At 44.8% G+C, this 19,239-nt stretch overlaps 1 protein-coding gene across 2 annotated transcripts in view; it reads left to right on the forward strand.

The window, feature by feature from the left end:
- The window catches only part of PRKAG2 (protein kinase AMP-activated non-catalytic subunit gamma 2), a 208,052-nt gene that overhangs the window by 45,594 nt on the left and 143,219 nt on the right, over positions 1–19,239 (forward strand). Inside the window, exon 1 of one of the 2 annotated variants that reach the window (XM_050333069.1) lies at positions 5,517–5,837. The exons of the other annotated variant lie outside the window; for it this stretch is intronic. Within the exon in view, the coding sequence (XP_050189026.1) occupies positions 5,574–5,837 (264 nt within the window). The 5' untranslated portion in view covers positions 5,517–5,573. Of the gene's footprint in view, positions 1–5,516; positions 5,838–19,239 lie in introns of those variants that run through there. 2 annotated transcript variants of the gene reach the window in all.

The raw sequence follows: 19,239 nt of genomic DNA on the forward strand, positions 1-19,239 counted from the left end.
TTTTGGCACTGACTCTGCCACCCCTGTTGCTGCCCCAGCCCCCAGCAGCAGTGCCTGTTGCCAAGGGAGGGAGCACCAGCTTGGTGCTCTCCCAAAGGCAGAGAGTTCAAGGAGGCACCAGCAGAGCTGAGGCATCTCCGTTCATCCATGTTGCCATGGCCATGTCCTTGTGGAAGTGCTGGCCCTTAGAGGTTCCACTCAGGGACCAGTGGAGCTGAAAAGTCACGTTGCAGAGTTCACATTTTCATAGATCCCAGTAAAGACTGTGGGGTTTGCATGCAGATATACAAGGATTTTATGCTAAAGCCCATGGTGGAGTTCTTACTCATAACTCACCAGATCCTGCTTCCCTGTGGTCTTCTCTCATTTCTAGATGCTGCAGTGACATCCTTCTGTTGTCTTGTGGGACTGTTTCTGGCCCACAAAGGGTGTTTCTCATCCAAGCCCTTAAGGGATTGCTGGAAGTCGGGTGACACCCATCTTGTGTCTTTCAGGATTTAAAAAACTGAGTGTCTTTGGTAGAGGAGGAAGGTCGTGGGGGCTCTGAGCTGGCCCACAGGGTATAAATCAGGTCATCCTGACTCACCAATCGCTACCCTTGAGTTTTTCACAGTTCTAATTCAAAATCTCCCAAAGCATCACTGACCCCAGTGTCTCAGCCCCTCTGAATGCCTCGAGCAAGGCTGAGTGAGGGACCAGTGAGTCATCCCCAAGCCTCTGACATTAATTTTGCTCTCTAGTTTATTCATCCTCAGAGATGAGGACACCCCTGAGGGGCTTCAGCCCCCACCCCCTAGAGAATTACAGTCCAAAGTGTCAGTCCCTCCCTCCATGAGTTATAGAATGTGGTGTCCTTGCCCAACCCTTATAATGCTCCCCATTGCTCAGAGACCTCCACTGACCCCAGACACAGCACAGCTCTGCACTGGCACCTCTAGAGGAGTGTCTCCAGCCTCCTCCTCCCCGCTGGGGTACAGGAGGGAGGCTCCATCCCTCCATCTGCAGCTCTGCACCAGGTGGGAAAGGTGGTGGGGTCCATGTGGGGCAGGGCACAAGGCTGCAGTGCAGCCTCCAGCACTGCCATTGTGTGAGCACCTCTCCATTCCAGTATCAACTGCATTTGGGTATATATGCAACTACAAAGGGAAAAACCCCTCTGCTTGAGTCCTGCTGAAGAACTCAATGAGGATGCAGCTATCCTGGTTTTGGTCCCCGGGCTGGCTGAGCCATCCCTGGTGCAGCGTGATCCATCCTCCCTGCAGAGGCTGGCAGGGTGCTCCCTCCCCCAGGAGAGATGGCTGCTTGCTCACTGGGGTTTGACGTTTCCCACATGGATGCTCTCCTTCTGGCTTGTCAACAGTGAGTCAGGAATCCCAGCTCCTTGGTTCGTTGCTTGGTAGATCATGCTGAAAAATTGCAAAGAAAAAACTGTGGCTGCTTGGGATTAAAAAAGGAATAAACTGTGGATTTTGTTTTTCATGGGATGTTCTTCTCTGCTCGTCTCTCATTGCATTTTGTCCTGTCTCCATCACCCTGCCTTCCAGTTTTGCCTGATTTGGAGGGGTGGACTCCACAGTTCATCCCTGTCTCTTATTCTTGGACCTTAATGCTTTCTTTTTTTTTCCACTTCTACTCCCTTTTCCAACTCTTGCAGATCACAGCTGACCTTTGCCAAACATCAGCTCTTGAGAGACTCTTTTGGGTGTCCTACTGAGAGTGGTGTAGCTTACAGTGCAGTTCAGGACTTTTTTTCTCCCTGTTTCATCTTTCCTTTGGGCTCTGCTGCTCTCCCAGCTGCTGCTGTGGCTTTTCCTGCCCTTCAGGGAGTTGTTTCTCCCATCTAAGCATTCCCCCAAGTGCCCTGGCTCCTTGGAGGGAGGCTGCTGTGGTGCACATCTGCATTGGTTGCTGCTCCTCGTGCTCAGTGGGAGTGGAGATAGGGCAACCAGGAATATGATGATAGTGTTGGTTGTAAAAATATGAAAAATCCCTCTTAATTACACCCTGAACAAAAGCCCTGCCCTGCCCTGCCATGCAGAGCTCTGGCTCACCTATGTGTTTCAGTAATTGTTGTATGCCACCATGCTCCTAAGTGGTATCTTCACAGACAGAAGCTCCATTGATTTCAAGGGACTGCTTGCCTAGTCAGAACAAGGAAACTGCCCTATGAACTCATCTAATTTATGTAATACTCACAAACCCACCAGGTCTTTGAGGAAAATTATGGAATATAAATAATACCAACCAATAGCCAGGCATTTTCAAGTCTCCTCTGGAAAATTGTTGCTGTTCCAACCGCCAGTTGGAAATTTATGATACTTTAGGCCTGTCCTTGGACCAAAAAGATGAAATAGAGTTGGTGTTTTGGAACAGCCCAAGGAAATTGTGCAGGAATTGTGTGCAACCAAATCCGAAGGTCTGGATCTGAATTTTTGAAAACCAGAATCGTTAAAACTCTTCAGATGGGAAAATAAGATACAACTGGTACAACAATGACTGCTTCAGTTGGGCAGCTAATTCTGTAGCTTTATGCTGGTGAAAGTGTGATAGTCATGAATCTGCTTTCTTCAGAGTTTGGACTTTGGACAGAAGTGAGTGTGTGATTCACTGTCAAAGGCACAAGCAGGTTTTGGTGATTTTTTTTTTTCCCCCTCCAGCATTGCTGCCTGGTGAAGTGTGAGAATCATGCAGTCAGCCCAAACATGTGAATGATCGAGAAGTGCTCTAAAAAGAATTTTTTAAAAAGACATTTATTTGTGAAATGAATAATGACTGCTGAGCTTGAAATGCAAGGACTTAAGAATTGGGAAATAAAATCTGAAAACAGCTGAAAAATCTATTGTCAGGGAAAGCTGATTGTATAAAGCATTTTCTGGAAACTTCTGAATAGTCCTTAATATATAAGGAAGCAAGGAAATGGCTGGAGTTTTGGATCCCTATTCATACAGACTCCTAGAACTTGTCGATAAGGTAGGGTTGAAAACACAACTAAATAACTTTATTTGGGTGGTTTCCCGTGTTGCACCATCTTGTGCAAGGTGATGAACACTAACCCACTGCTGCTCTTGGTCACTGAGCCTCAGCATCTCCAACAGAGCACGTGCTCTTGAAATCCCAATTTGGAACAAGGTATTTATTCAGAAATCGGTTGGTTCTCCTCAGATCTTTACTAATTGCCTCCACAGCCACATATGAGCCCAGGTATTCAATCTGGCAATATTTAATAAAGAATACATAAATATTTACATAAATGTCATTTGGACACCTCAGGCCTGTAGATTCAAGAACAACTTGGGCTTTTTTGGCAGGAGACATCAACATAAATGAGAGTAGTCATTAAATAATGGTAAGAAATGATAGCAATAAAAACCTCCCTGCCTATTTTTCATCCCAGAAAGGTGAGAGAAAATGGTAAATTATTCAATGTTTGTCATGGTTGTCAGAAACTGGACAGAATCCAAAAATTAGTTCAGCAAATATTTATGAAATGGTATCTAAACCATTAACTGTTCTGCTTATCTGAGATGTAGTTGTGCAATCTGTTTCATACTCCTTATCCAAAGGTGGGGGAGGAAAAGGCATGTTTTTGAGGTAGAATTTGTGCCAAATCAGACTTTGAGACCAGAAACCATTTTGAAGATTAATTTTTTAAAAACCCACCTTAATAGGTCTGGGTGATTCTTGGAATTGGCTACATCAAACCGAGCCCTCTGAGTAATTTGAAAGAGACAATTTAGGGATATGGGACATTTTCCTGGCTGTTAATGCCCATTTTTATTTGATCTCATCTCTAATCAGAATAATCTTTAGAAGTTAACCATACAGAGAAGCAATTGACCTGAAAGTGCTTTGCAATCTGGTTTGGAGGAGAACCTTTTTTTGTTCCAATACAAATCCAGCCTTCCCTTTTACTCTCTCCAGGTCAGCCACAAATGCCTTCCTTTCTACTACAGCTCAAGTAGGAGAGACACAGACGTATTTGCTTGCTCCAGCTGGTTGACTGGTTTCTCTGGTAGCCCTGAAACAGAGTGTAAGAGGAAGCTTGTTCATTTTCCTAAACTATTTGTATATTCTGCATGAATAAAATATTCATTTAGCTGTGAGCAAAAACCTTCTAAACACTAAATATTTCTTTCCATTTCTGTGTTCAAAAGGGCTGCCACTGAGCTTGTCTTAAAATGGCTCAAGCAAGAGCTGCCATTTGTAAGTGAACAGAATGTACCAATTTCAGCTTTCTCGCTCCCGAGGGACTTGTTTTATCAGAGGCACTTAGTGCTCCGAGGGAAGGGAGAGCAGCAGCCGTTTCCTGGGATGTGCTGCCTGCCTGGCACACCAGGGGTGTGAACTGGACCTCATCTCTCTTTCTTACGCAGAAAATGCACTGCCCAGCTCCAGTGATATTTATTATTTGATGCAGACAGAATTAATGGCAGTGTTGGCTGCACCCCCCAGTTTCAAAAGGGTGCATCATCCTGCAGTGAGTGGGATAAAGAGACAGAGTGTGATGTGTAAGCCAAGTCCACTTCACTGATTTAATGGTTTAGTGACAGGGATCCATTAATTAAAGCAAACCCTCCATCCTGAAGAGTATTTCAATAGATCATCACAAATGGTATTCTGAGATGACCAAGAAAGGATTGGCAATTCTCCACGGCTCAGGATCTGGCCACCTGCTTCTCCACAGAGGTGTCAGTTCATTACAGGGGTATTTTGATGCCTTCTGCTAAAGTTTTGGAAGGTGCAGAGATGATCTTTCTGCCTTTTGCTGTCTTTTTCTTTGTTCTGTCAGAGGTGTCCTCCATCATAGATAGCACCTTGGCCAAGGACATGTCCCCATGGGCTGGGGAGTGTTTTTTTTGCCAATAAAGGACACTGTGAGGTTGGCTGGGGGAGTAATCAAAGCTGAATATGGTTATGAAGACGGATTTGTCTTCTTGATGAAGAAGAAAACCCAGATCCCCTCCATCCCTCAGCTCCTACTGGGAGAGTTTGCATTGCTCTGCCAGCACTTGCTGGCGTGATGCCCTTTCAAAATGTCTATTATCTTTTTTTTTTTTTTTTTTTTTTAATGGTGATACTTCTGTTGGCTTTACTTTGTGCTCAGACACTGTTACCTTCCCAGTGAGGTCTTTATAATAAAAGAAAAAGTCAGTCAAGTCATCCCCCTGTTCATGCTGCAGATGGGAAAACTTAAGCCCAGAGAAATAACGTGACTTTTGTACAGCTACAAAGCGGAGTTGTAGTTAAAGAAGGAACAGGACTGTAATGGTGCAGCAGAGAATCCAGACCTTGAAAATGCATCTGCTGCTCTGTGCTGCCTTCCCCACGTATTCGATACTGATGCAGACGCAGCCTCAGTTATCTGAAACTTCTGCTGTGGAAAACACGACCTCTTTTTTCCCCTTCAGATCACATCCAAAACGTCTGCGGTTATTCGAACCCTCCGAAATCCCCCGCGTACCCTCCGACATCTCACTAATGCGCCCAAAACGGCGCTTAATTACCTGTCGGTGCCGCTGCCCCCGCCAGAGCTGATGTGGCAGGTTGCTGCAGTCGGGTAATCGAATCCTGCGATGCCTGAAGCATTTTTGGCACGGAGCCCGCAGCCAGGGAGAAACCCGCCGCCTGCCTCCTCCCGCCTTACCTACCGCTCCTGCCATCCCCTCGCAGTGCCGCGATGGGAGGCAGGAACACACCCAGCCCTGGTCCCCATCTGTTGCAGCACCGGCTCCAGTAGCAGAGCCCGAGATGTTTCAATGCGCCTGCCTTTAGGGAAAAGCTTTGAATGCAGTTCTTCGATGGACGTTTCCAACCAGACTGCAGGATTTTTCAGAGCTGTAAGTCAGAACGGGGCTAGACTGTCTCTGGGTTTCTCTGGATTTGATTATTTTTATTATTATTATTTTTAAATGTATTTTATCTTAGCAAGGGGAAATAGGTTTTGCATTCATTTAGGTGGATGCCCGAGTGCACTGCAGGACTCTGCCGAGAGGCAGGAATTCTTCAGGCTGTGTAAGAAATGCGTGGTCCTTGGATATTTTGGGGTTTTTTCATCATGTTTTGTCTCTTTTGTATGCATGGCTGGCACAGGGCTGTTGTCCTGTTTTTAGAGCATTTAATTACAATAGATACTCCAAGGCTGAACAAAATGTTCTTTTATCTACTTAAAGAATGCAGCTTGGGTTTGGGGTTGTTTTTTTTTTTTTCCCCTTGCATAACTTTTCCTCAATGTTTTGGAAAGAGAAATGATCATTGGGGGGGGGGGGGCGGTGTTCATTTAATTTCAGCCTAAAACCATCTGGGCTCTGCATCCTGCAATGCCTGGTTTCTCCTGCTGCTCATCTCAGAGCAGCCTGAACTGCTGAGCAACTAATTGCTGTGGCTAGTCACTGCAACCCCCAAATCACAGGGTTTGCTTATTGATTTTAATTTGATGTTTGATGAGGTTTGCCAGGATAAAGAGGTGTATTACAGGCTTTGTGTGTCGCTCTTGCGTTTTTCCCTTTTCACTGCCGGGATTAATGCTGAGCACATGCGATTTGCACCTCAGTTAATGGACCTGTGAGATAATGAACGTCCAAAAAGGATGAAGCTGGTTCTTTCCTGGAGATCGGAGCCTGAAGGGTCTAAAGATGCTCCGTTAGTGGGGTGATGGGAGGGGTTTGGTGAATAGCAACTGAAATTCAATCCAGTATGAGATGCAGGGGATTCTGCCAGCATCCTGTGTGTGTTTTGCTCGTTGGCTGCTGTGTTGTAGGTGCGGCTGCAGGAGGGATGAGGGTTCTGCCTTTGGGGAAGAGATTTCACCCTCAGCTCCATCCCTCGCATGGGCTGAGGAGTCGTGAGTTCGGGAGAGGCTGGAAAGCAGAGGCGGCGCTGGCTTTGAGCTGCCCCGGGAGGTGTGAGGAAACTGAAGTTGCTGCAGTTGGGAGTCTGGGGGGCAGGATTATCTCTTGGAAGAGGGAATGACGGGCAGGAGGATGAAACAGATCCTGCTGACATGGGGCCAGCCCTCATTTCAAAGGGGGGCAGTGGGAAACCCAGCAAAAGACTCTGCTGCATTTCAATTTAATCCATTTTTATTACTGGGAGTGGAATACAAATATATTTATTTTTTGAAAATGCCCTAGTTTGAAATAAAACAAACAAAAAAACCCCACTATCTTCCCCCTCCAGAATCCACCCCATCAATCTGTACAAGGATGTTTGACACTCATCAAGAAGAAATTAGGGGAATTAAAAGCCAAATTGTTGCAAATCTTTAAAGACAAAACACAGAATTGATGGAAGTCACCTGTAACCAGTTTGCTTCAGGCAGCAAAGAGCCACTGGTTTTCCACCAGGAGGAGAAAATCCTCCTGTCGTTTCAGCCTGTTTGGCCGCTCAAGTAGGTCCAGTGACAAGCTGATTTTAAGACAAGAAAGGTTTAAGCATCTCAAATTTAAAATAAATGGCAGTTAGAAACTGTAAGAGCTTGTTACTGTGTTTGTGTGAACATGTTACTCGACTGTGTTTGCCATATGCATTTTCCTATATGAGAGCATATTTTATATGTGTGTAAAAAACCTGATGCCCAGTGAGTTGAGCTGTAGCACATTTACACCTGAGAGGTCGTAGTCACCAGTGAAATCTGGTTCTGTTTCTCACTGTAGGTGCCAGTGCCTTTGCTCTTAGAACTGATATGTATTTTGATAAAGTTGTCCTTTTGCTCTGATGTAAGAGACACTTTTCTAATAGGTATTTAATGACTTCTAGTGCCTGATTGCAGTTCTAAGTCCGATTTCCATTCCTAACAGAGCTCAAAATAAATGTTAATAAAACTTGGATTTAAATGCATACTAATAGTTGTACAGCTGTTCAATACATATATATCGAAATTAAAGATCTTGATGACAAAAAACCACAACTGGTATTTTTTTAGGACTGTATTACTTTCATGAAGTTAATTTTTGGTAAGGAAAAAAAAAGAAATGTTTCTCTCAAGCAAAATTTCCTGCTTGTGGATTTAATTCATCTTGAGGGAAAAAAAAAATTGAATTTGTCATTTTTTGCTTAATTTTGTTTCCAACTTGGGTGCTCGTTATTTTTTTGGGAGGCTTTTGGTGATGCTGCCTGGCAGGGTGAGTGTCTGTACCATGCTGGGCTGCGGGCAGGAGCTCTCCCCGAGCCTTGGCTTGGTAATTCCAGTGTGAGCTTTATTTTTTGGGTGACAAATGGGTTTGGACTGTCTGCCACAAGGCTTGGAGCAACAGCCCCTTATAAAATGGCCCCTCCCGCGCCAGGCTCGTACTCTGCCCATCTGTCACCTTGTCCAGGGTGTCCTGCTCACTTGGAAATGCTTCCCACCCTCTCCGAGCAGGATCGAATGCTGCTCGACACATTTTGATGCCCAAACTGTCAACCAGGTCAAATTGCCTGTTTCAGCCCACCCGTGTCTGCTGGGCTTCAAAGCCATTGCACGGGACAGAAGTTACGTTTGACAACCTGTGTATGTAGGTAACGAGGTGGAGTTCCCAGCTGGATTTCCCCGGGTGTGCCTTTGCTTGTCCTTTCTCCACATCTTGGTCAGAAAGGGCCGTTGTAACACGGTGCTTAAATGGGCTCGTGAAGGATAAGATGGCTAAAATCAGAAGACTCTTACTAAAGGAGTCAGAAATTAGTCTGACTCATTTGAAAGCTTTTTTTTTTTCCCTGCACTGGATCTAAACTAGGAACAATTCCTGGGGGGAAAAAAAATGAAAAATAGTAGATATTAATGAAAGCCATAGTCCTTCAGAGATACCTGAAGTTTACTTGGGGAAATATCTTCCTTAAAATGTTAGTATTGCATGTACAGTAATCAGAAAAAAACCTCGGTGTGTGTTATTGCTGTGCTTCCCTTTCCACATGAGGATTATTTCCAAACTGACCCACTGTGACAACTTATTTTCAGTGATGGCTATTTCAAGTGAGAGTGAGTAATCCCTTTGTTATGTTCTTCTGTATGTCTCATTGTTCACAAGATTTTCCAGATGGGTAAATATTTCATCCATCTTTCTTCAGAGGTGGTCACTGGTGTCTTCCAACACTTTTTTCCAAGCAGAACTGTGGTGCTTTTGGGAGCACATCCCTTGAAACAGCCTTAATGAGGGTGACCAGGGCTTGGCGTGAGGAGGTCTGGAAGTGCAAGGTACACTTTCCCTTGGACATTTCCCTTAGATTAGGCCAATTCTCTTCACAAACCTGCTTTTCTCAGAGGTTGTAGAGCTGGCCTGTTTTCTTAAAATTCCAGTTCTGGTTGTTTTCAGTCGGACGCGGTGGTTCCTTCATTTCACTCCTGTCAAAGAGTTCACCCTGTTTTCCACACGACAGCGAAGAAAAGACCATCTTGGCAACCCTCGGGAATGCCAGCAGAGCTCGGGGCCTCCCTGTGCTCCCCGCCACACGGATACCTGTTGTGAGCCTGGACTGCGGGGCAGAGGCGTGAGCGGAGCTGGGCTGGGATTAGCCCGGCTGAGCCCTGACAGCCGAGCAGCTTCGAGGGAGCGGAGCTGCCGGAGTTATTTACTCAGCCTCCTGCGGGGATGTCGCAGCCCCCGCCAGCCCGGGTGTTGTCATGGCTACGCCGCTCTCGCTGCTCTCCGGAGCTGGGCGATCCTGAGCTGATGGAAATCCGCGCTCGCAGAGATGCTGCGTGCGCCGTAGTAAGATGCGTTCCCTCCTTTGGACGGCTTGCTCTCCAAATAAGAGGAGAGGGGGAAAGGAAAATGAACTATTTTGTGACCAATTTATAGGCAGCAAAGAGGGAGAGGTGAGATGCAGGGGTTCGTTTATCCTCTGTTGGATCCTCCGAAGTTTAAGGAAGTTGTTCAGCCTCTCCCATACCCGGGAAATGAGATTAGCTCGGCTGGGTAGAGCAGGGTGCTCAGAACACCGGGCTCTGGGGGTTTGATCCCCGTGTGGGCCACTCACTTAAGAGTTGGTCTCAAAGATCCCTGTGGGTCCCTTCTGACTCAGAATATTCTGTGAAATCTGTGAGATGGGACCAGATTGCCCATTGGAGATGCTGGCTTTTCTCTCATCTCCAGGCTGGACATAAATTGTGGGGTAGAGGAGCAGTGTTTCAGGTGACTGAAGTTAGGTGACAGATACCTTATCCTTAATGCCTTCCCAGAGCTAATCCCAAAAGCCAGAGCAGGCAATTAAAGTCTCATCACTTAAGTCCACTCATGAAGCTATTCTGGACTGGATATGCAGTTTGCAAAGCGCTTTGGATCCCCACAGGATGAACGAGGTATTGTGATTTATTAGTATTGCAAGGCACTGCTAACTGATAACCTAGTAATGGTTCCAGATCTCTGCATTTCTTATCTTAAAGCCAAGGGTGGAAGATAAGGATACACACACTGGGTTTGGGCAGAATGCTGTACTACAAGTGTGATAAAGTTTTCTAGGTTATCTCTGAGAATTTGAGCTTTCTTCTGCCTTTGAGGGCTTCTTATGTTGCCAGCTTCAGCAAAATGCCTCGTTAAATACGGAGTTCAGAGGGTGATGAATGAAGACATCCATTCTTTCGGGAAAAGAAAAGTAAATAGTTTAGCCTATGAAATAAAGCATAAATAAATAAATTATATATTGGTCTCTTTTTACACATGTTTCTTGAGGTGTAAGAAAAGCTATATATAAAGAAATATAGCTATAGCAGAGTGACTATCAACTTCATAGATGTGCAATTGTTCTCTGTGGCTGCAGAGTGATGCAGGAAAATGTGTCAGGAAAGCATCAAGAGGGGAATTTTTCCTCACTGTGGACTCCATGTGTTGTCCCCTTTGACCTCCCATTCAGGTCTTCATCACACCAAGCACAGAGCCATCCTGTTCATCCTTTCCTTGCCTAATTTCCTCTTTGCTTCCACTCTGGGGTTTTTTTTCCTTTCTTTTTTACTTGAGGGACTGCTTGATCAGAGCAGGTCCCTCACTTGCCTGTCTTTCCATCTCTAATCTTTCTTCTGATTGTTAAGATTATTCACGGTTATTAACTGACAAGAATGTAAAGGGGAGGCAACAGGCAGCTGTCTTCCTAAATGCAGTGAACTGGAAAAAATAGTTGCAGTTTAAGTATTTATGGCAGAGGTTTTCTGCCTGATGTGGATGTCACATTTTTTTTTGTCATATACATGGAAGTGAGAACCCTGTGAGTCCCTCTCAGATAAGGCCATCAGCTGGGGTTTTGCAGCTCTGATTTTGTTTTGTTTTGTTCTTCCTTGAGGAAATGGTTTTTGAAGCTATTTGGCCTATAGAGAGTGGGGAAAACCATAAATAAATACAAAACACGGTGACTTTTAAAGTAGCTGAAGTGTAGAGAGGATTTAGTAAGCCTCAATATGATCCTGGCTTTGAATCCCCTTCAGATTGCTCCTGTGCTGCGGCATCTCCAATGTTCTCATTACATTATGGCAAAATCATCTTTTGTTTCCTGTGGTTCTGCATTGCATTTCACCGTGGCTGAAGTTGTGCTTTATAGCAAATGTGAGCTTTTCCCTGCAAACACATTGGGATCCTGTGTCTCGTTCATGTAAGGCAACCTTATAAGTATTGAAAAGCAGTTTTGTTGGCACCGAGTCTGTGCCATCTGAAGGGGAACATTTGCAGGCTCCTGCAGTCCTTGCCTGTAGTCGTGTGTCTTGGTTGTTTCTTAGTTCCCTCGTCACTCATCTGACCACATCTTCCAGGACTCAGGTATGTCATCTTCTGCTTTTACCTTGTGTTTCTTAACTCTGGGTGCTTATGGAACGAAATCCCTCACCAGAGAAAGGTTGTCTTTGGCCGAGCAGCCCGGGAAAGCACTTCATGATGGGTTTGTACGTGGATCGTGGTTGTGCCACAGCGAACATTAAGAATTTTGGTTTCCTCCCTGGCTTGCTTTCTCTGCTGTTCCCTCACTTTCTCTCTCTCTCTCCCTTTTTTTTTTTTTTTTTAAATGACATTTCGTTATTTGCACGTTTGCTGGGTTGTCCATCTGCTGTTGTAGTAAACGTGCTGCCAGTCAGCGCTGTGTGGTTCGTGGCGAGAAGGAGGTGACAAACCGGGCTGCGCATGTGGGCGTGGGGTTCCTATCCTGGCTTTGTCAGAGAGCCTCTCCTGATGGTCTGTGGCTTACTGGTGAGGTGGAGAGCATCATCACAACATTTCCATACAGCCCTGAACTCTCTGGACAGTCAAAACAGGATGGGGCTCCAGGAAGAAGGGGTTGCATCCCACCCCAGGCTGCCTGTGCTCAGCTCCTCTGCAGAGGCTGAATCACCAACAAGACACGGTGGTGGTTCCTGGCAGGAGAGCTTTAGACTTGAGAGAAAACTTCGTTTTTTTTTTCTGTGAGCAGCGTAGGAATGTGTTCTGGTGATTTAAGTCAGAGATTGAGAACAACGCAAAAAACAATCCATGGTCTCTTGGCAGTTTTTGTTGATGGATCTTGTCTACAGCCTCAGAAGGAAAAGAGGTGAATTTGCTATAGAGTGCTGGAGATTAATACCTGTCAGGATCACTCAGGAGGTTCAGAATTGAGTAAGTGTGTGCTGGAGGCTGCTGGTGTCCCATGATCAGGATAACTGAGGAAGAACAGCTTGGAAGAGAGCTGTTTTCAAGGAAATATCAAGGACTTACTGGTTTCATGGCTCTCTTTATCCACTTCCCTTTGAAATTCTTAGTTTTTAGCAGCTCTTTCTGACCAAGTGATGGCAATCCAAGCTGGGTGACCTGTGGGTGAGGACAAGGGAGAAGTGGCTTCAGTAGCTCTTTAGGACCTTGTCTGGGTTTTGTTGCAGCTGAAAGAAATGCCTTTAAATTGCATATACTGTGGTTTTCTTATGCAAAGTTTTCACATGCACGGTTTTTATATAGGACACTGAATGGACACATCACCTGATGGATAGGGGATTTCCACATCTCAGTTAGATTTTGGCCAGCCATTGCTCCCTAACTTTTTAGGTTAATACCTCTTTGGGACTGAACATTTCCCATTTGTTGGGAAATGACAGGACACATCATTTAGGGTGATTTACCCTCTCTTATTTCAAACCTGATGCTGTATCTACCTTGACACCAAAGTGCACACAGCTGGTCCTGCACAGTCACCCAGTAACTCCTGGCCTGTGCTGCCTCTGGCATCTCCATGCTGCAGACAAAATCATAGAGTCATTATGGTTGGAAAAGACCTCTAAGATCATTAAGTCCACCGTTAACCTGCCATCTTCACCATTCCCCCTTGTCCTCTTTACTGGGAGAAGATACCACCCCCACCTGGCTACAGCTCCACAACCTCCTTCCAGGCAGTTGTAGAGAGGGATAAGGTCCCCCCCAAGCCTCCTTTTTCCCAGGCTAAACACCCCCTGCTCCCTCACCCAACCCTCGTCAGACTTGTGCTCCAGACCCTTCACTGGCTTCCTTGCCCTTTTCTGGACACTCTCCAGCACCTCAATGTCTTTCCTGCCATGAGGGGCCCGAAACTGAACACAGGATTTGCAGTGTGGCCTCATCAGCCGAGCCTCTCTCTGTCTCATTTCTACCATCTCAAGCTCTCCGGACCCACTCAATTGTTCTCTTACACTATAAATACCCTTAAAAGTTAACACAGCAAACAAATCAATCGGAACAGCCTCGTGCAGTGCGAGGCTGGCTTGCACAAATCTAACCAGCCCTGTACATCTGCTACTGCCCACTCCCATTGAGTCATACCGAGCCTTAGTCACCAGCATCCTCAGTCTCACAGTACGACTTAGATCCCTGTCTCCAAAACACATGCTGCAGTCTGCATGGCACGGGGGAGTGAGGAGAGCAAAGCAAAGCACTGAGCAACCTACTCCTAAAGGGATAGAGCAGCGTAGCGAGCCTTGTTATGCTTTACTATGACTGGTATATCAAAACAAAAGGGCAGAAGTTCCTGTGTATGCCAGTTTTGAATCTCTCCTTGTGCAATAATTGAGGGATTTGTTATAAACCCCCGAAGGCTTATAGATAGAATTGTTACAAAAAAAAAAAAAAAAAAAAAAGGGGACGAATTTCTATTCAAGCAGAGCTACCAAGCTATGCCCTCTATTCCACAGAGATCAAACTTTGGATTCTGCTCACAGGCGATTAGCATATGTAGCATATTTGCTATTCAGAGTTTTACATAGGCTTGTAATAGGTACGAATCCAAGGTTGATCTAAAAAAAATCTGCTGGTGTGCAGAGTTACAATGAAGGAAACTGTTCACAGCCAATGTTAATAAAAATCCCGACCTTCTTCGTCCTTGGTAGGAGGGTTGAAGTGCTCACAGCTCAGTAACATTAGCAGAGGAGGAGACCCAGAGAGCCCTGTTAAGGTGTGATGCTGAGGAGTGCAGCTTTTAGCGATTTTTTTGTCAGCACTCAGCTTAATTTCTCTGTCTGTTGTTTTCTTAGTTTATTTTATTAAAGGAGCTGTCTCCCCTTATTGAAAACCCGTCTTAGTAAAGTGTCACCTTCTGCTTGAGTTATGTTGTAAAAAGAAACTGTAATGTCTGGCAGGCATTTCACATCCTTAAATTTGGTGCAATCCTAGCACATATATAGAACTGAGTGAAGCAGAAAAATAACATCTCAGAGGTGACACCATCAGGAGTCAGGACTGCGTGATGCTACTACCCACACTGGGACTCTGAAGTTGCTTATAGCTGAGGAACCCAACCTTTCACCAGAGATGGGCTGTGGGGCTACCAGGAAGGTCTTCTGACCTGAGTCACCTCAGAAACATGGTGCAAGAGTTGACAATATTCAGGGGGACCCACCACCATGGGCACAGATTTCACATCACCACGTTGTTCACGGTCATGCCTTGTGTTTGAATGGACATTTGCAAAGGATGGCAGCAGGGAGCTGGTTGTGAAATGCTCTTTTGATGCCCAGCCACTGTTGAGCAGGGCTACAGGAAAGTCCCACCTCCACCCAAAATACATTGGAAATCAGTCTCTGGTCTGTCAGTCACAGTGTGCCCCAGAGTACCTTGCTGGCCCCTTGGCTTCAGATGTTGTGTAGAAAATTTATCAGCCTGGCTGCCAAAGTAGCCTTGAAACAAAACAATAATGAAATAGGAATCCTGTTTATCCTGTGTTGTTTACTGGATTCAAGGCTTTAGTGGTCTGGTATTTAGGTCTGCAGCCTCTGCAGCAGAATTGCTGGAAGCCCTTTTCTGACACCAAGGTCTCCAAGTGCAGCAGCCTCCAGACCAGAGTGTCTGGGCAAGCCTTTTTGGCATGAATTCTCCCTGTAAGAATTCCAGAGAATTCTCCCTGTAAGTAAGGAAAGGAACAGTGAAACTGGCTGGAGAAGGTGAAAAATGGCTTGGCTAACCAGATCTTGTTCCTGTTGCTATTTGGCTATGCTACGCCAGCCAATAGATTTGCTTTCTGCATCCTCAAATGTGGTTTTCCTTCCTATTTTCCAAAACAGTTCTGAGAAAAGCTTCTTTGTTTTCCCAGGATATCAAAGAACAAGAATTTTATTTTTCCTTCTTTTCACACCATCCCAAATATTCTGATATAAGGGCTGTCAAAGGAAAAAGATTAGGAATTCAGAAGGATCATCCTCTAGATGTACAGGTGATCCAGACCAGAATCACCCTAGAGTTAGTCTCACCATTGGTGGAGAAATTAGTGTAACCTTCCAGATATCTGCTGTTCCTCCAGAGGAAATAGGGAAAGAAGTGGTAGAGAAGGTGAGTGCAAATGCAGACAGAATAATCCTGACTTGCACTGGCAAATCACCTGTTGAGTAGGTGTCGTGGGAGATTTCCCTCCCCAGGAGGGAGCCTGACTGGCTGCAGGAGCACTGAGCCCTGTTTCTGCTGTGTCACAGCTCTGCTGTCCTCCAGAAAAAGCTTTGCTATCCCTTGGGGCCGTATTCTTCAGCAAATACAACAGGAGCTGCCATGACAACCTCTTGTAAATAAAAGTGGATTGAAAACAAAATAAATCTGCGGCGGCTTTGTGGCTGTAAAGTGAATCTAAAGTGCTCAAGAGGTCATTTTTTGTAGCTGGAGTGGCAGGAGTGGTGTCTGGCTGACAGGTGGTGCTGAGCGACGAAAGGACTGACTGGGGAGCTGAAGCGTGGCAGGAAGGCTGACAAAACTTTGCAAACCAGACTTTTCATACTCTTAATTCCAGGTTAGCAGCACCAAGAGCTGCCTTTGCTCCTCACAGGGGCGATCACAGGCTGTGGTCTCTGCAGAAGTTGTCAGTCCAAGGATATAGTGCGGGACTGATGGACACAGGGCGCGATTCAGCCTGGGCTCTGCAGTCTGGAGGATTCTTCCTCATACCAGGACCCCACTGTTCGCCTCTGCTGGAAGTTTTAAAGGTCTCTCCAGCACCACATGGATGTCCAGGGTGCTTATTCCAAGTGCAGCAAAGCAGAGCTGGAGAGCCAGGCAGCTGTCTAAGAACAGTTTCAATTCCCGGTTAAGGGCAGAGGGAGCCTTCAGTGTGTATCTGTTGGCATAAGATCAGAGCAGTCAGATCTGTGACAAGGGCAAAGGCTGCACCACTGGCCTGTCAAGAATTCTGTGGTGTTTTGCAACACTTTTGGAGCAGTTTTTGTTGGTTTTTTTTTTTTTTTTTAAGAGTTACTGTGTCATCAACTTCATCATTGCGTGTGCTTCTGGATGACGAGGAACGTAAGAAACAAATTGATATCTGACTCCGTTCTGCAGAGATAAAGGGAGTGTAAAGGGAGAATAAGCACCTAATGTTTCCTTGCTTCACCAACAATTTGGAACTGAGGCAGCAGTATCTGAAGCTTGGCATTTGATATATGTATTTTTTTCCTTCTGTAAATGGATGCCTTCACATATAGAATCCCGTGAAGAAGTGAAAGATGAAAAATTTTTGAGTAGCAGGTACAATTACAGACTCTATCACGGGACTAAAAGTATAACTATTATCCAATTTGAGCTGTTCTGCAGTGCTGTATTAACAAAGAAAGGTCTCATGCTGCCCAGAAAGCTCCAGCTTCAGTTATTTCTGCTTATAAGTAGGGATCTGTTCTGGATGTGGAGACAGATGTTAGCATACCTCCATGATACCTGAGAGTTACAAAGTAGAACAGAGTCATCAGCTGGGTTTCATGATACTTTTAGACTTCAGAATATACATATATGTGGGTTTATGCTTGAAATTCTAACTGAGAACTGAAATTTAGCTCCTAGAAAAACAGTTGTACCTACCTACCCCCTGCTGGGTTTAAAGGTTTCTGCTCAAAAAAAGAACTTATGGTTTCGTTCCTCGCAGGTCCAGATTTTCTGAACAGCTTCTTCGACCCTGATTACAAGAGATGTGTCCCCTTAAACCCAGTTTCTTCCATCCAGTCTCCAGCCTTCCCAAACAGCCGGTTTCTCCCTGGAAATTACACTAAGTAGTAATATAGGGACGGTAATAAGTGGAGCTCCAAGGAGGTTGTTTGCTTGATTTATTCCATGGAAAATGACTTAGCACACATCAGGTTCCAGCTTCTGCACTACCGAAGATGGGTAGAGGAAAATGTTGGTAAATCCTTTGGCTGAATTAAAGTAAACATGAGGGGATGTGTTTTTGTGTAACTTTCCATTAGGCTCTTTAACTTCTTCACAGAGATTCTTCACTAAAGTCCTTCAGTAAAATATGAAGTAATAATAATAATAAGGATGATCTGTTTATTGACAGTGTTTATAAATGCTATTTATGGCTGGATCATTTTTTATATGGAGTAAGTAATTTTAATCTTAACTAATTATGAGAGTAAGCAAATTAATACAGAAGCTTTTCTGTAGTGCCTGGTTCAGCCTCAGTCAAATCTTTATAAGAGCGAAAATCTAAACCAAAAAAATTGCCTCTTCTGGTTTTGAGGTGTTTCCTTATGTTTTTAGTTGCAAACAAAGGTGATATGAAACACAGATGTCAAAGTATGGCGATGAGGGTGATTTTATGAAGTTGAGCCTTTGTAGATAGTTCCTATTGAATGTGCATGGATGGAGCTGGGAGCAGACGAGTTTGTCATGAATACTTTGGGGCCAGCTTGGCCAAGCCTGGCTGCTGCTTTTTTCTTTTTTTTTTTTTTTCCCTTCTCAACTTGGCATGAATTGCTCCCATGTGTTTCAGTTCCAGTAATTCAATATTTTGTTCCTTATTTTTGTTGTTCAATTATGTAACCAGAATATTTTCAAACACTTGTAAGGATTATGCCTAAGTTATACACATTTTTGAGCATATTTTGGATTTATTATGATTACTAAATCCAAATCACAATGGGATATGATTAGACCTGGGGCTGCTCTGAATTCTGAAGACAAGCAAGCCCCGAAGACTTCCCAGACAGTGCTAATGTTTTAATTAAGCTCTGTTTGATCACAAATTAGGTTTATGTGAAGTTGCTATTTATTTATGTTTTGAACTTTTTTAAATGCATGCAGATGTGGTGGTGAAGAAGCACTGAATCATTACATGGAAAGGGTGATGCCTCCCATGTGGGAGGTTCTGTGTTGGGGAGGTATTTCTGACATTTAGAAGATGATTTAGGACCCAAGACTCAGCTCTTCAGCACACAGCGTTAGGCAACCTCATGCTTTTGGTCACAGAATTGCTCATTATCGACTTTTCTGATCAAACAGATGCTAAAGTTGACACTAACATAATTTCCTTATGCATGTAGAAAGGAGCTCTAAAAACCCTGTGGCTGGAACATGAAGCAGCACAAACAGAACAGACGGCAGGAGGTGGAATATAATTGCAGTTTGTTTTTGTTAGTTAAAGATGAGCATGTGTGCTTTTCTTATGGCTTTATTGTCTTTAGTCCTGCAGAATTGGCTGCTCCCCTCTCGCTTGTTCCAATAAATTGGTTATTTCCTCCCCGAGCACCGTGTCACAGTTTTCTCCCTCTTTGTTACTTATTTCTCAGAACATCGAGGTATTCTCATTCAGGTTGTGTTTGTTGCCATAAATACTCATTAGGATCATACATCCCACTGAAGACAAGGCAGTCATTTGCTGAGCAAGTGGCTGTATTTAAACTGCAATTTCCTAACAATTTTTCTGTGGCATTTGGGTACCACCCCTTGAAAGTTTTAGCACAGGCCTTTTCCCTTCTGCTGCAGGTGGTTTTTGATGATGAGGTAGTGCAGGCACTGCTGAGGGCTCCCTGTTCACTTGTAACTCACATCTGCCATTGGTTTCAGCCAAGGAGAACAATCAGGGTCCGTGTCATTGCTTGCCAGC

Source organism: Myiozetetes cayanensis, unplaced genomic scaffold (assembly GCF_022539395.1).
Source record: "Myiozetetes cayanensis isolate MyiCay16 unplaced genomic scaffold, myiCay2020 scf1, whole genome shotgun sequence".
NCBI classification, from domain to species: domain Eukaryota; kingdom Metazoa; phylum Chordata; class Aves; order Passeriformes; family Tyrannidae; genus Myiozetetes; species Myiozetetes cayanensis.